Source organism: Primulina huaijiensis, chromosome 16, assembly GCF_012295235.1.
Source record: "Primulina huaijiensis isolate GDHJ02 chromosome 16, ASM1229523v2, whole genome shotgun sequence".
Taxonomy (NCBI): Eukaryota; Viridiplantae; Streptophyta; class Magnoliopsida; order Lamiales; family Gesneriaceae; genus Primulina; species Primulina huaijiensis.
Genome location: NC_133321.1, coordinates 16,422,337 through 16,439,913, shown reverse-complemented (window position 1 = coordinate 16,439,913; position 17,577 = coordinate 16,422,337). Strand labels below are relative to the sequence as shown.

The following is a 17,577-nucleotide window of genomic DNA, read 5'->3' as shown; positions in this document are numbered from 1 at the left end:
AAAATATATCAAATTATATTTTATAAAATTTTCTTTCTATTTAATTGTGTTTTCTTCACACATTGAGACATTTATTTATAGAATTTTTTTGGAAATAATCCAAAAATAAATACATTATTACATACATCATCATACACTTATTTTAAATATTTACAATTCTTATTTTCAACATTCAACTTTCTTATTTTCAACATTCAAATATTACTACACATATTTTCAACATATATATTATTTTAATATAAAATTTCTTTTTGTTTTGTTTTGTTTATAAATATGAATAAAGGAAATGTGGATAGTATTAAATCATATTAGTGATTGATGAATTTGAGATCCAATTCACGTCAATAATGCAATTTCGATAATAATTATAATGAATTTCAAATAATACATATATCGAATCTATTCTGAACTCAATATTTTTTTTTTCCAAATCAAATTGTTACATATTTTCATGTGGACCTTTGCTTATTTTATATAAAATATTGGGCTAGATTTATTTTGATGCAAACTTAAAGCCCATATAAAAGAGCATTTAACGATAAAATAAAAAAAATCCAGTCCATTAAAATGGAAATGGACTATCCACTTCTCACTTCTGTTTGGCAATCTACTCTTTTGACTTCGTTTACCCTCTCCTCTTGTTCATCGATTATTTCCACCAATTCTTTCCTCACTCATGTTGTTCGAAGTTTATCTGATCTTTCTTAGTTTATGATTAATTTATTTAAAAAAAATTATTAGACGAGGGTGCCGATAGTAGATTCTGGAGGGATTTTTTGTTTGTTCTTTGTTATCCGGAGGCAAGAGGTGATTGTGGAGTAATTTCGTCTTATTTTCTGTATGATTTTCAGATTTATCATATTTTTGAGATAAATAGATAGTGGAAAAAAGAGGAGGTTGTGGAGGAAACCATCGGCTGGAATGAAATGAGAATGCCGGAATCGGTGTATTCTGGTTCATCAAGAAACTCAACACCCAGTGAAATTTTCAATGAACATTGGAAAAAGGTGGTCGTATGAGATAATCTAATGCTTTCATTCTACAAGGAGCCCTAGACAATGCAGAGATTCCCGTGAGTAAACTTAAATTCACTTGCAAATAATGTACTTCGCGTTTGTATGTATGCGTCTTTTCATTTTATTTTGTATTGTTATCAACTTTTTTTCATCAAACAGGTTGAGGGTCCCTTGGAAATCAATAGCAAATTCGTTGTCGGGATTGAGAGCACTTGAAATTGTAGGTCCCTTTATAATTTAACCTTTTGCTTGCGTAGGCTTGAAAATTTTGTTAAACAAGGTGCTGCTACTAGAGGTACTGACTTAATACTGGTTTTGGACGGAAGTTTCTGAGTTGGTATGAGGAACCTTTAGTTCAAACTTGTTTGAATTTGTCAATGTGTTCAATCCCTTCCAATTCTAAAAATGCAAACTTAAAGTTCTTATCGGTGCCTATTTTAAATTTGTTAATAAAGTTGTTGGATTATATGAATCCTTATTAGTTTTTTTGTTTTATGTGGAATTTTTAGAAATTTGTTAGCCCAACACTTCAAGTGGAGCATTCATTGTTGAGTCATGCTTAACTTGCAAATTTTTTTGATAGGGTCGTAAGAATGGCGTTGGCTTTATGGAGACATGGAGATTTTATGGATGTTCTGAAGGCAAGTGTTCCTTACTTTAAAAATTTTATATATGCATGTATTGCACGTGGTTTTTATTTTTCATCTGTAAGAATCAATATATGTGCGTGATTATCACTGTGAAAAATGTGCAGCTGATACTATTTGGAAATAAAGTAGAATTATATTAATGAGTAGAAACTAACACTATCAGATAACACTGCAAACTCGTGGAAATCTGTAATAAAATTTCAGAAGCATCTAACATGACATAAATTTATTGAAGAAAAAGTTCTCATTGTCTAAAAGACTTGTTCAATGAAAATTCATTTAATTATATAAATATGCTATAAATATATTTTCGAAAACTGAATAATATGGAGCTTACTCGAATAACTTGAAGGGAATTTGATTGACGAAGACCTTATGAACAATTTTATGGACGAGTTAGTGTTTCTTGCTGGTTATCCATTAACTTGATGCAAATAATTATCAAGCGAGGACTAATGTTTCTTCCGTTATTGAAGCATTGTGATCTCTTGGAGCTTCCAATGGTAACTGTCACTTGCACAACATAAGATGCATGTGCCCCATGTATTTTCCCGTGTGTGCCTGCACTAAAATAAAAAACATTGGCTCGTATTTTGCATAGGGTATATTTTAATTCTCAGTATATAAAATAATTACAATAGTTACTGACGAGGTAATGGTTTTTTAAGGATATCGGAATGCTGAATCAGTTTCGCGACCAATACAGGGGGAAATTGTTGATGCGCTATACTCAGGAGATAGAAATAGAGCTTCCCATCTCTTGTCAGAGCTTGGGGGTAGAAGCCATGCATTGCAAGCCCAGGATTTTATTTTAATACTTCAATACTGTGCTAAAAATCCTGACCCATTGGTAGGCTTTCTCCAGATTCCCTTTCTGGTGTATATCTTCCTGAATATTGCATTGTGATGTGCTTTGTCACTTTTCACAATTACATTACTTGATTAAGTACCAAATCCTAATGTCAGAGTAATCTTTGAAATTGTTTTTTTTTTTTTTTAGGCTAGGGGGGTTGCTACAGTAATTGAACATATTAATTAATGAAGATTCTTATGCTTTCTACAGTTTGCGATGGAAACTTGGAAACTTATGGAGGAAAAGGATATTGAATTTAGTGGTAGATGTTATTTTCTCACCATTCGAGCTCTCTGTAAAGGTGGTTATTTGGAAGAGGTAATTAGATACTCTACGCTCTGTCTTTAATCTCATGTCGATGCTTGGGTTGCACATTGGCTCATATGATATAACTGTGTTTAGGGCATTGTTTATCTCATTGGTATTGCTTGACATATAATTATATTGTTCCCCACATGTGTGTACCTCTAAGTGTGACAATTGATTAGGTACTTGGAACCTAGAAAAGAACTTACAAAATACCTAAATATGTGATGGGGGAAATTTCAATCAAGCTTACTAGTTGTAAACCGTATAATTCTTAAAAGTTGTAATGGACAACATTGAAATCCGTGATCTTAATTCACACCTTTAATCCTTAGTACTCCCTCAAATCGAACATTGATTGGACTTATAAACATTGAGCCTGAAGTCAAAAGTTTTCTTCAATAATTTTGGAAACAATCTGTTTACATGGTGCGATTTGCATTCAGACCATAGTAGGGTATGTAATGGGTATCAACCTATCATAACATGAACATGGAAGTAAAACATGCTCTATCAACATACTTTGATCACGAAAATTTGGAGTAACTGAATGAATCTGTCACGAGCCGCGAAGATGACATGGGCCGAGATGGGGCTGTGGACAACAATGTGGAGGACGAGCCCAAGAATGGGGAGGACGAGCCCAATAGGTATCAACGTTTCACACATGGGAAATTTAGGGTTAAAAGTTGAGGAGCATGAAGATTTTTTCCTTAGTTACAAAGATAATTATTTCCTTGTTTTACTATTTCCTTGTTTTTGAGATTTCAGCCTATCTTTTATATTTGGTAGGATTTTCTTTCAGTTGTGGGGGATTGCATCATTAGTATATGTAGGGATTTGGGGGGAAAGAGATGCTTATCAAAAGTATTATCAATAAAAGTTTATTTTACAAGATCGGGTGGTTCTCTTGTTTTCTCGAGCCCCAACTCTTCAATTAATCATAGGTCGTCAAGGGCGTAAATCAAAAAGACAGGAATCCTACTCCGAACGAGAAGATTTCACTGTCCAACGACCCATAACACGATCCCAAACGCAGGCACGTAACATATTGGTATCAGAGCCAGCCGTTATGGGGGATATCAGCAAGCTGGAACAGCAATTTGCGGCATTCATGAACATGTACCAGGAGGATAAACGTGCAATCGAAAAGCGGCAGCAGGAGATGGCCGCACAATTGCAGGAACTTTCACTGAGCGTGGCAAACGCACGTTCTGAAAATTCAGGAGGGCACAACGGGGAAAGTAGCTACAAGGACTCGCGCATTCCGTGCCGTGAGGACTCGAAGCGCATCGACGAGGGAGAAGGCCGTAGGTATATTCCAAAATATTCAAAACTAGATTTTCCTAGTTACAATGGCCATGGAGACCCGCTGGGATGGATCCATCGGTGCGAACATTTTTTTCGACATCAACATACACCGAAAGAGGAAAAGGTGGAGTTAGCATCTTTCCACCTAGACAAAGAAGCGCAAGTATGGTTCCTCAAATTAGAAAGGGATAGGCCGAACTTACAGTGGGAAGAGTTCAAAACCCAATGCAATCTCCGATTCGGCCCGACGATCCGCAGCAATAAATTGGGAGAATTATCTAAGTTACGCCAAACAGGAACAGTAGGGGAATATCAGCGCCGATTCGAACAACTGGCTGCTCATGCCTGTGCTCTCACCAGTGAACAAGAAGTAGAAATATTCATCAGCGGGTTAAGGGAGCAGATTGCAATTGAGGTGGAAATCCAGCAGCCCAAGGATTTAGCAAGCGCAATGAGCCTCGCTCGCCTATTCGAGCGAAAAGAAGGAACTCAAGCACCGCGCAGACCAGGGGTTAATCCGAGTCCACCGCCGCTTGTTAAGAAATTGAATCGATCGGAGATGGAGGAGCGCCGATCACGGGGGCTCTGTTTTAACTGTGATGAAATGTATGTCCCCGGTCATCGATGCAAAAAATTATTTTGGTTAGAATTAACTGATGAAGAACAAGGTGAATCAGAGGAATCACACGACTTGGGGCTGACCATACACGCTATTTCGGGGTCCTCCCAAGCGCAAACCATGAAAATTAAAGGGGCTATTAATGGTGTTCCGGTCTTGGTACTCATAGATTCGGGCAGCACACACTGCTTCTTGGACACCAACTTGGCCGATAAATTGAAGTTGCCAATAGAGAATCCAGCAGCCCTTTGGGTGACAATGGCCAGTGGAAAAAATTATCTTGCACTGGAGTTTGTCGTAACATAAACATCCACCTGGAGCGACATTCCTTCTGTGTGGAATTTTTCATTTCTAATTGGGTGAATTCGGAGCTGTCTTGGGCGTGAATTGGCTCAAAACATTGGGTCCTATCACATGGAACTTCAAGGATATGTCGATGAGATTCTTGCAAGGGGGCACAACAATTGCATTATACGGCTTACACAAAGACGGCACTACAACTAGCCTGCATTTATCGACGTTGTGTAACAATAAAGAAGACTCCCAGGGACAGTTAACACATCTTTTGGAAGAATTTTCTGATATCTTTGCCGAACCAGGGGGACTTCCGCCTTCTCGTAGCACCAATCACAAAATTATATTGGAACACGGTGCCAATCCCGTCGTGGTGCGCCCATATCGATATCCTCATGCACAAAAGGACGAAATTGAGAGACAATGCGCTGATATGCTCGAGAAGGGTCTCATTCGGCCCAGCAATTTCTCATCCCCAGTACTTCTAATCAAGAAAAGTGACGACACTTGGAGGTTTTGTGTCGACTATCGGGCTCTTAATGCAAAAACTATCAAAGATAAATTCCCGATCCCGGTCATAGACGAGCTTTTGGAGGAGCTTCATGGTGCGAAATATTTTTCAAAGCTGGATTTGCGGGCCGGATACCACCAGATTCTTATGGATCCTAGTTGCGTGCACATGACAGCCTTCCGCACCCACCACGGCCACTTTGAGTTTGTCGTAATGCCCTTTGGCCTTACCAACGCCCCTTCTACCTTCCAATCAATCGTGAACTCGGTATTTGGACGATATTTGAGGCAATTTATTTTGGTTTTCTTTGATGATATCTTGATCTACAGCCCAACGTGGGACGACCACTTGTGTCATATTCGCACAGTTTTTTCGATATTATGGCAGCAACAATTTGTCTTGAAGCGATCTAAGTGTATCTTTGCCAAAAAAGAGGTGGCCTATCTAGGGCACGTCGTCAATCAAATGGGTGTCAAGGTTGATGAGGACAAGATTAAGGCAATCACACAATGGCCAGCCCCAAGCACAGTTAAAGGGTTGCGAGGATTTTCGGGGCTCACCGGTTATTATCGTAAATTCGTCAAGGATTATGGCACCATCTGAGGCTTCGTGGGAAGCAGGTTCAGCCTTCGCAGCCCAATTCCCTTCTTTCAAGTTTGAGGACAAACTTGCATCTCAAGAGGACGGCAATGTCACGAGCCGCGAAGATGACATGGGCCGAGAAGGGGCTGTGGACAACAATGTGGAGGACGAGCCCAAGAATGGGGAGGACGAGCCCAAGAGGTATCAACGTTTCACACATGGGAAATTTAGGGTTAAAAGTTGAGGAGCATGAAGAATTTTTCCTTAGTTACAAAGATAATTATTTCCTTGTTTTACTATTTCCTTGTTTTTGAGATTTCATCATATCTTTTATATTTGGTGGGATTTTCTTTCAGTTGTGGGGGATTGCATCATTAGTATATGTAGGGATTTGGGGGGAAAGAGATGCCTATTAAAAGTATTATCAATAAAAGTTTATTTTACAAGATCGGGTGGTTCTCTTGTTTTCTCGAGCCCCAACTCTTCAATTAATCATAGGTCGTCAAGGGCGTAAATCAAAAAGACAGGAATCCTACTCCGAACGAGAAGATTTCACTGTCCAACGACCCATAACACGATCCCAAACGCAGGCACGTAACAGAATCAAATTAAAGAATACCTTGTTTAAAAATTTAAGTGCACTGAAGCAAAATTAAAGAGAAAATGAGAAGATATAGCGATGCGGCCATTTTTGTTACATGCATAGGAAATTTGCCCAAAGAGGTATATATATCATCATTAAGTCCAATCATCACTTTTATATATGTACACTTGCAATATTTAAAATGTATGATGGATTGGATCATTCAAATTAAATCATGAAAATAATTCCATAAATGGCGTAAATTGACAATGATTATAATTGATTCTGTCTTCTTATCCTAGTCCAGCGATTTATTTTTTACATAGCATCTTGTAACTCCTGCTATTCAAAATTTCATATTTGCTGTAAATAATCTCATCACTTTCCTCGTTGAAATGGATCTTCTTGGGGTACTTTCATCAGGCATTAAACGTTGTAAGCTTTCTAGAAGAGAATTCAGATGAAAAAGCAACACTACCCATGTACAACAATTTGTTGAAGGCCTGTGTTCAAACGCATAGCTTAAATTATGCTAATGAATGCTTGCATTTGATGGAGCGCCAAGGGTTGGGTAAAAATGAGATAACTTATGCTCTTCTTCTCAAGGTATGCCAGATGTTCCTTTATACACATGATTGTTGTTTGAGATTCCCAAAAAATGTTACTGTACATGACGAAATGTCCATTGAGGAGTTACTGTTTCAAATTTAATTTGTTTTTTTCCATTTAATTGAAGAGTTATTTATATTGTGTTTGTTCAGCATACACTGTTTGATCATAGGTAAACGCTTACGTTCACCAGGGAAATCAGTGTTGTCAATAGATTTTGAACACAAACATGATGTTTTTCCCGAGTTTTCCGGAATGTCTCAAATGAAGTTATTCACTTGTAATTTTTTCTTTTTCTTGGGATGACCTTGTTCGCTTGGTATTTATGAGTCCCAGTGAATTTTCTATGGCACTGTGTTTTTTCCTTCTGTTTTGTGTAATTATCAGCCAGCTACGTCCTCTTTTTCCTATATTGACCATGTTACTTTTTTTGCTCGTCTTCCCTTGTTCTTTGTGTTGTTTCAATCTTGTGTTATACTGCATAATGTCGTGGAGTATTATTTTACTTGTTAATTGACACAAAACTCCAATCTGAATAATTTTTCAGCTTGCAGTCTTGCAGGAGGACTTCTCCTCTGTTAAATTTTTTTTGAAGGAGTGTGTCAACTTCTATTCTCTGAGCATTTTAACCCTTCGAAGGTTTATATGGACCTTCACAAGGTTGAGAGATTTGGAATCTGCTTGTGCAGCCTTACAGCAAATGGTTGCCGTTGCTTTTCAGAATTATCCCGTTATCACTAAAACTGCTGAAGGAAAGTTGTATAATTCGAGATTGGATATTCCTATGCCTCTCTGTGACAAGTTGATTTTGAGTAGACGTAGCCATAATAATAATATTGTTCCGCCTTCTGATGCTGAATATTGCGAGGAAGAGGACTCCGGTAAGACTGAATGGTGGGCTAAAATTGGCGTGGATGCTGAAGAAGTCAGAGATGGTGGACCAAGTTTTTTGCAGAAGCCTATTTCTAAACAAGTTATGAAGTCGTTGAGGTGGTCCTTCAATAACATTATTGCAACTTGTGCTAGCATGCAAAATCTCATGTTGGCTGAGAAATTGATGTCACAGGTATGGCAAATTTGTCATTTCTAATCTATGGCTCTTTTGTATCCTTGATTCGGTAAAGCGTTTCCTAAGAAGGAAAGTGGGAGGAAAGAAATTATTAACTTCCGCATGCCGATAACTACTTTAGTACTGATTTTAATTTCCTCGAATGAGTGATTTCATAAATTTCTTTTCGCTGAAAGTTTTGATGATGGTAGTGGTGAAAGAACTAGCATGTACTCCCAAACACATGGAAATATGAGACAACAGCTTGTGGCTATTTCAGATCTTGTAACGAGTTTGCCTGAGCCATTTGTTGATCATGGATCTATTCCCTGTGTACTGTGTAGTATGAGGTACTGACTTCTTAAGACAAAAGTTGTTGCAGTGATCAAGATGTGACTATCATAACCCCGATGCTTGGGGAGAAACAAAAATAATAGAAGAGTTCTGTGCGAGGGAACAAAATGAACGACGATATATAAATTACATAAATTCTTGGTGTCCTTTTGACAGATGCAAAGTCTTGGCTTGGAACTGTCATGCAATACCTATGATGGCTTCATAAGAGCTCTGGTTTCTGTGAAAGGTTTTCGTGATGGCATGGAAGTGGTAATATATGACCTGCATTTTTGTAGATATTTCCAGAGCCCTTTTCTTTGAATTTATAATGATAATTCCCTGCATCGCTCATCTGTTTGCAGCTGAAAGTCATGCAACAGAAAAATATGAGGCCTTATGATTCAACTCTTGCAGCCATATCAACAAGCTGTAGTAGGGGTTTAGAACTGGATTTGGCTGAGATGTTTTTGAATCAAATGTCGCAATGCCCTTCTACTTATCCTTATAATGCTTTCCTTGAAGCATGTGATACTCTAGTAAGTAAGCAATAACTCTTTATATGAACCAGTTATAAACAATTCATTCACTGTTTAGTTGAAGTTATTCCACATCTTCCCTGCATATTAGCATTGATAATCAGTTGGGATGTTTTTGAATATTAGGAATCTTGGGAGCTGAATTTGACATTTGAGAGATTATCGGAAATCATTTTTATTATTTTTCTCAATATTAATATCTTATATCTATATTTCAGGTGCATCTCATTTACATTTTATGCTTATTTATATTGACATCTTATGCTTATTGTTTGGGTGCATATGCCATTGAATTAACTAAAATGAAATGTGAATGCCTCATACTGCATGTTCTTAATAATGTTGTAGGACCAACCAGAACGTGCTCTTCAAGTAATTGCTAAAATGAGAAGATTGAATATTCTGCCTGATATCAAGACCTTTGAACTGCTGTTTTCATTATTTGGCAACGTCAATGCACCTTACGAAGACGGAAATCTGTTGTCACAAGTTGCTGTTGCTAAAAGAATATATGCCATTGAAATGGACATGATAAGGCATGGCATCCCGCACAATCATCTATCAATGCAAAACCTTGTAAGTCTACAGCAGTAGCAGTCAACTCAGATCTATTTCAAACCTGACATCTGAAACAGGGGTGCAAGTTTTGTCCTCGTTGATAGTTTGCATGTGATTTTTAAAATAGACGCATAACCTGATAAACTTATTGATGAATTCCTGTATTTGACTGCCTGCACACTATTCTCCTGCTAGTTCACCTGTTTCTTAAATCTTAAATATTGATGGTCTAGTGAGGAATGGCTCTGAGCACTTTTCTCGGCTAACCATGTTCATTTAGTTTTTAATTATGAATTAATAACTCAGAGCAAAAAAAAAAAACATTTCATCAAGTGAATTATTGCATTGGAATCTAGAGGATAGCTTTTGATCAGAATTGCACAAATGGAATTGCATGCCATTTACTCCTCAGTCCTTCCTGGTTTTTGGCAGCTGAAAGCACTTGGAACTGAGGGAATGATGAAGGAGCTTATTCAGTACTTACATGTTGCTGAAAACCAGTTTTCTCATGGAAGCACTTACGTAGGGATACCCATTTATAACACTGTTTTGCATGGACTTGTTGAGGCTAAAGAAGTAAGTAGCTTTTAGTATATGCTGACCTTCTTTTAAAACTAGTTATGCATTCTCGCATGACAGATAATTGACAATAAATTTGTGTTCTGTTAAGAGTGGTGTTGCAATTGAGATATTCAGGAGTATGATTTCATGTGGATACTCAGTGGATGCAGCCACTTACGATATCATGATTGATTGCTGTAGTAATATAAGATGTTACAAATCTGCTTGTGGCCTGGTTTCTATGATGATCCGTGGTGGGTTCTGTCCAAATGCAGTTACTTATACTGCTCTCATAAAGGTATTCTCTTAGGCTCCCATTCTTTTTGCTAAGTTTAAATCACTTTGTGATTTGGAAAAAAGTTCATTTTGTTGCAAAAGTATTAGACTCGTGGATTCTCGATTTAAATATAAAACAATTCTCTGTGCTGCCTCCCACACATTTTGACTTTCATAATAAGTGGTTTCAACATGGTATTTGTACTATAGGTTAGAGGTTCAAGACTACCCTATATATTTTATGAAGTTGATCTTGAGTTGTGTTTTTTGTGCTGAACTCTTACCCTACTTATACGTGTATTTTTTCGATATTAGTTTGAGGAAATATATTCCTTGATCTCTGGCTTACTTGGTAAAGTATAAAACTAGTGACTGATGTCCCCAATGAGCTCGAACATTTGGGAAATGGTGTTAATAGAATTCCTGATCATTGTTTTGTTGGAATAATCCGTAGATAGGTAGGTGTCTTCCACTACTGTTTTCTTGTTATCAAAAGTTGGGTATATTTTAACAATCACACATCCAGGCCTCTCAGAGTGACAGTAACTCTAGTTTTAGCTCTTTGTTTTTATTTTGATTTTAACTACGTGCTGGCTCACCTTTAAGCAACAGATTCTGTCATGGACACTTGATGACCAATTCGGTTAATTTTGCTGTTATATTCAGTAATCCAACATCTGGCATCCTTCTACTAGACTTTCCTATTGTTCCACCATTACACGTCTCTGAGTAGCAACAGAATTATGTAAGATGACCATTTTTATTAAATTATCATTTTTTTCCAGAACTTGTTGAAATTTGATCGCTTCGATGAGGTGATTAAATTACTAGAACAGTGCAGCTCAGACGGGATTCAACCTGATCTAGTGTTGTATAACACCATTCTTCATGGAGCAAGTGATAAGGTAATGAAGTGTTTGAGATATTATAGGCATTCACAAGTTGTAAAACTCAAAATATATAGTATTGGAAGTAGAGCTTTGAGGGGTTCTGTAAGTTGTGAGCTGGAGTTGGATATCTTGTACCTTGCTAGTGGATAAGTCAGACTTCATCATGGATTTCAGACCATTCTAGCTCGAAAATTTTCTTTTTATTTTATATTTTATTGACAGAATGTTCCATGTGTGAATGAAATTTTCAGGGACGACTTGATGTCACCGAGTTCATCATTGAAAGAATGCATCAAGAGAAGATCCAACCTGATCCATCAACCTGTACTCATGTTTTCTCTGCATATGTAGACAAAGGCTTCTGTATCACTGCCATGGAAGCATTACAAGTTTTAAGTTTGAGAATGATATCTTTAGAGGATGATATTCTTGAAGAGAACAGGTTTGAGTACGAGGATCTAATTTTTAGTGAGGACTTAGAGGCCGAGTCACAGATTATTGAGATTTTCAAAGATTCTACAAATCTTGCTGTTGCCTTACTGTACTTGAGATGGTGTGCCATTTCTTCATGTCCAATAGCTTGGGTACCAAGTCAAAGTCCCTGGGCAATAAGGCTTTCGACTGATAATGCTTTTAGATGGAGTGGCTAATGCTACCAATGAGTGTATTCCTCAAGAAAAACATGTGACCCGGCTAGAATCTGTACATTCCCTTCAGTTCTAGCCACGCAAATCAACCCCCTCCACAGTTCCTCGATCCGGCACGAAAATCTGCAATCCATGGAAGAGACCAGTTGCACTGAGTATTTAGAGCTTGATTCATTCTATCATTTGATCAGATTCAAGAAATCTCCAATGAGAGGAAAAGTCCAACGAGGATTTTAAGGCTCATTGATGTTCATACGGACTTGGGTTTCATCAGTTTGTTTGCTAGATGACGTTACTAGGGTGAAGTATCAAAGTTTCGAATGAGAAACATCTTCAATATTTTTTTGTGATTTTTGAGACGAAGCTTTACTTTTTAACATGTAGTAAAACCGAACAAGTGTCGAGCAACAGCCATGAGCCACAATATTTGAAATTTACAACTTTGCTGCTATTTGTTTACGTTTAGCTAAATTTTCGATTTCAATAATCACGTAATCTATCTACTACGTGTTTTTTATACACAACACGATGACAATACGATATAATATAAAACTCCAACTTGTATCTTGAAACTCGGTGCAAATCTGTTTGATGCGGGACGGCATGTGAAATCTTCGTTAAAGATGATGTGACAACTCCAACGCAAATCTCATCTCGTTCAATCGAAATATCTCAACTTGTTATGTCATGTACTATTTCAAAACCTTCCACCCATCATCGATAATAATTTATCTTCTCTCTTAGTAAACAAAGCTCCTAAATTAGTCTACAAATATAAAATAGTTACCACCATGCAATTAAATAAGGGATCGGTTGTTGAAGAGTTCATAGGCCATGTCAGAGTTTGAGAAATATTACCTACGCAGCGTGAATAAAGGTATAATATAATCCACACATGCTTACGTACAGACGTATAGTTAATCATCGAGTGCATGTGTCTTACGTATATTTTACGTAGGATCCACACATATGTTATATATATATAATTGTACTCATTATTTTATTTACTTTTTTGCCCTCATTTTTTTGAACTTATTATTTTTTGAGAGATTAATTTGTAGTGTTCTAAAATGAGTTGTCTAGATGATGTGTAGGCGTTGAGCGATAATCTACCGTCCTGATTTTTTGAGCTGCTTAGGAGGCGGATAAAAATGAGTAATTTGCAATTGATTTTGAGTTTGAGTATGATATATATGAATCATTAGAGAAATATGTAGATGGAAAAGAAGAATTAGATATTTAAGTTAAAAAAATCGTGTAAACATCGCTTAGGCGGTCACTCAAACAATAAACGATGGATTGCCGCTCGTCTACCATCTAACTCTTTGTAGAACATTTGATAATAAGACGTGATTTAAACTCATATATGAGATAATTAAAGATAAAATGATAAATTGAAAAAAAAATAGATGATATAATAAATATAGTAAAGATATTATCAGATAAATTTTTATCCAGATGTTATTGCTTGCTAGGTTACATCGTGTTAAAAACATTTGGTTGGGATTTGAATAGTTTAATCTTCAATGACGCACAAAAAATCAAAATTAAATCTTGAATGAATATAAAAACAATGCGTGTTTCCTAAAAAAATAAAATAATGCATGTTTTGCCGACACTAAATAAGATAAGTAACATGAAATTGAATTATTTAATTTTATTTTTTCAAAAAAAAAAGTAAAAGTAAAAGATTCCTATTGTCACCAAAGGCAATATATATATATATAATTTATAGGGTAAGTCTCTTGTGAGACAATTTCACGAATTTTTATCTGTCAACTCAACTGATATTCACAATAAAAAGTAATACTCTTAGCATAAAAAGTAATACTTTTTTATGGATGATTCAAATAAAAAATTCGATTTACGAAATTGATCTGTGAGATCGTCTCACAATAATTTTTGTGTAATTTATATCCCATCAAAAAATAAAAAAGTCGAAGTCAAAAAATAAAAAAAGGGGAAAAAACAAGAATATGGTTCATTACTTGATTGATCTTCAAAGTCCTATCCAATCCCAAACAAAGCCCTAACATTCATTTATGCGCAAATCACTCGAATTGAATCGTTAAATCCTCAAGATCTTGCCGGAGATGCTTGCTGTGAATTCCCAATTGTCGATGTAAATAATTAATTACCATTCCAGCTTCCCCAATCCTCTTTTGTAAAATAATTCAAACATTGCCACCACAAATTTGAAGTTAAAAAATCAATTTTGTTCCCTGCATTCCCCCCCTGAACCACAACATTTCTCTCCTTTTTCTGGGTTGTTATCCGTTCCCCTGCCTGTCGCCGTCCGCTGTTATACATGGCCATTCCTCGGCGGCGCCACCAGTTCCGCCACCGCATGATCCCGGCCATCTGTGCCATTTCCGCTGCTCTGCTTATCCTATTTGGTTTCCTCTCTTTTCTCACTCCCTCTCCTACCGGCGATGATCACCTCCGCCGCACGATGGTATCCATATTTTTTTTTCCAAAAGGATTGTTTTTGTTGCTTAGATAATGCTGTTGTTGAATTGGTGGTGTCATTTGTTTGCTGTTTTAGATGGATGTTGAGATTGGCGATGGAAATAGAGGCACGCCAGAGTTTGGTGTCCCGGTAAGGGTTTTATTTGCGCGCTTTAGAATATGGCTGGGATCAAGAGTTTTTATACTGAATGTGATTTGTGTTGGGTAATGAGATCTAGAACAGTGTAGGAGTGCATGATCGTGATCTTTGGAGCTCTAAAAATGCGAGGTTTTACCATGGGTGCAGCACTGCCAGCAACAAATTTGCAAGTGTGTAAATTCGTGCAGCATATTCATTTTATGTGACTTCCTTTTGATATGTTGGTGTTATTTATTGATTTAGAATTTGTTTCCGATTCCTGCGTTTCATGTTGCTATTTTTGCTGAACATTGCTTAAATATCATGGTTTAATTAACAGAAGCAGCTGCTGTTACAAAACCCAATCGATACTTGGCAATTGCAACAAGTGGTGGTCTAAACCAGCAAAGAACTGGGGTATTACATGCATGAATTCTCACTTTTTTTTTTGTTTTTGTCATGGATCGTGAAGGATTTTTCTTTGTAATTATTGGTCAACCTTTTTCTGAAGAACGAGTTATTATTTTTACCCTTTACTTGTGTCAATTAATGGAAGAGAAGTATTAGGAATTGTATTGAATTGGAACCAAGGACTTGTGTTTTTATTGACACTTTATGCAAGATGTGTTAATCATAAACTTGTCATCGTTAATTGACCTTGGGTATTTGTGACAAAAAGAGATGTCCTGAAACAATCTATTGGCGACAATGACTCCAGCTCTTCTCTACTCTGACAAACCTGAGGAATGCAAATTTTGCAACATTGTGATTTGATTAGTTTTGAGAACTATCTAAATCCCCCTGGTTCATCCATCACATGAATTGCATGCCATAAGATTTGCAAACCTCCGCCATCTACAAATTGCTCGGGGATGTTCAGCTTATCACGTACTCGTATATCTGTATTGAGTGAGATAACAGAATGTGACTAATTTGGTGTGGCAAATGTGAATTGCCTAAAATAGGCTTAAATTAAAAAATTTGTAAGAAGCTCAAGAAAGAGTGAATGTTGGTTCATATAAAACCCATGCTTCTTTTCTAACTGAAATACATGTAATTTTTTGTGACGTAGAGAATATGAATCACATTCTCTCTCTCTCTCTGAACTTACGGTTTTATAATCTAATAATAATTTAAAACATAATTTATGTTATGCATGTTCCCTCTGTCCTAATTTAATGGTTAATCACTCGTAAACATTAAGTTCAGTTGAGAAATATGGTGACATGCATGGTGGTAAAAGCTTAATTAGCTTTGCACGATGGATTTAGAACTTGCCTTTAGGATCTGAAGTTTGTCCTTATTGTGAATTCTTTGCAGATAACTGATGCTGTTGTTGCTGCTCGCATCTTGAACGCGACCCTCGTCGTCCCAAAATTGGACAAAAAGTCTTTCTGGAAGGACGATAGGTATTTCCTTTAAAGTGCATTTGAGTAGCTCTTACACTTTTGTTGCTTCCTTCTAGGTTTTCAATGTTACTCTCTTATGCAGCAACTTTTCAGATATCTTCAACGTTGATTGGTTTATATCATATCTAGCAAAAGATGTTAAAATCATAAAAGAGCTCCCCAGAAGAAAGCGTGTTCAGAATCCATATACAATGCGTGTTCCAAGAAAATGCAATGAACGTTGCTATGTTAACCGTTTATTACCAGTACTTGTAAAGAAACATGTGAGTTGTTACTCGTGAAAAATGTTATCCTTACATTGTATACCTTTTCTCTATCGTATACTTCTTTCGACAGATGGAGACAATAAAAGTGAATTTGTTACTCTGTGGAATCGTATTATTAGTTGCAATTTGCAGTTTTTCTTGATTTGGTTAGAGTTCAAGTATCAATTCAGCCAAGCATGCCAAGATGAACACCTACCCTTTTTAAATGTTGTCTTGTGATAGCTTTTAGGATACATGTAATATATGACCTATAGAACTTGATCAATTTCTTCATACTTTGACTGGTCCTAGTTCTGCATGTAATGATTTACTGAAACACTCGAAAACAAATTGTGCTGCTTGTTGGGTTGTGTTTAGCCTCATGTTTTCTCAAGCCAGTAATGATGATGCCATTCTCCACTTTTTTCTATTTAGCTTGCTGTTACCCAGAAAATTAATTAATGGAATTATTTTTGTTACAGGCTGTCCAGCTGACAAAATTCGACTATAGACTTTCAAATAGGTTGGATGTGGACCTACAAAAGCTTAGGTGCAGAGTCAACTATCATGCTCTGAAGTTCACAGACCCAATTCTTGGTATGGGTGCTAAATTGGTGCAGAGAATGAGAGTGAGGAGCAAGCACTACGTAGCTCTTCATCTAAGGTGCCTAAATGATGTTTGGGTGAATGGTTTTTCGATTTTGAAATTATTCCTTTACTTCCGCTTCAAATCTTTCATCAGCATGGTATTTTGATTACCTATAATATAATATATTTCTTTAGATACCTCACTTGATCTTTTTGTAATTATAATTATACCTTTTGATTTTTGGGTTTTCTACGTTTGCATTCAGGTCATGCTTGGTATGATTGAATGAAATAAGATAGGAATTGAATAAATTTTGGAATGGAATGAAAATAGAAATGGAATAATATATCTATTTAATTCCTAAGATTGGCATAAGAAAAAGTGGAATGCAATACAATTATTTTTAATAATTAAATCATATTATATAAATAAAATAGTTAAATAATAATTATTCTATATCATTTCATATCATTTATCATCATCATTATTTATTTTTGTTAAATAATTATTATTAATAATTTATTTGGTATATCATTATTATAGTTTTATTATTTTTATTTT

General features: G+C 36.3%; 2 protein-coding genes across 4 annotated transcripts in view; both read left to right on the top strand.

Annotated features, from left to right (window-relative positions):
* Positions 1-584: 584 nt before the first annotated feature.
* LOC140961843 (pentatricopeptide repeat-containing protein At1g76280) lies at positions 585-12,633 on the top strand. Of its 3 annotated transcripts, XM_073420582.1 has the most exons (15): positions 585-807; positions 878-1,072; positions 1,176-1,236; positions 1,600-1,657; positions 2,335-2,516; positions 2,730-2,837; positions 7,149-7,331; positions 7,882-8,400; positions 8,893-8,988; positions 9,081-9,254; positions 9,603-9,830; positions 10,245-10,388; positions 10,483-10,671; positions 11,435-11,554; positions 11,791-12,633. In XM_073420582.1, the coding sequence occupies exons 2-15, from the start codon at positions 1,059-1,061 to the stop codon at positions 12,187-12,189; spliced, it is 2,475 nt and encodes an 824-aa protein (XP_073276683.1). In that variant the 5' UTR covers positions 585-807; positions 878-1,058; the 3' UTR covers positions 12,190-12,633. The 3 variants fall into 3 exon arrangements, with proteins under 3 accessions (XP_073276683.1, XP_073276682.1, XP_073276684.1); XM_073420581.1 differs by having other exon boundaries at positions 585-1,072; XM_073420583.1 differs by lacking the exons at positions 585-807; positions 878-1,072; positions 1,176-1,236; positions 1,600-1,657 and having other exon boundaries at positions 1,682-2,516; positions 2,667-2,837.
* Positions 12,634-14,164: 1,531 nt separating this feature from the next.
* The window catches only part of LOC140961741 (O-fucosyltransferase 16-like), a 6,588-nt gene continuing 3,175 nt past the window's right edge, over positions 14,165-17,577 (top strand). The window contains exons 1-7 of the mRNA XM_073420417.1: positions 14,165-14,641; positions 14,732-14,785; positions 14,874-14,964; positions 15,114-15,190; positions 16,094-16,182; positions 16,265-16,445; positions 16,910-17,091. Of these exons, the coding sequence (XP_073276518.1) occupies positions 14,495-14,641; positions 14,732-14,785; positions 14,874-14,964; positions 15,114-15,190; positions 16,094-16,182; positions 16,265-16,445; positions 16,910-17,091 (821 nt within the window). The 5' untranslated portion in view covers positions 14,165-14,494. The remainder of the gene's footprint in view (positions 14,642-14,731; positions 14,786-14,873; positions 14,965-15,113; positions 15,191-16,093; positions 16,183-16,264; positions 16,446-16,909; positions 17,092-17,577) is intronic.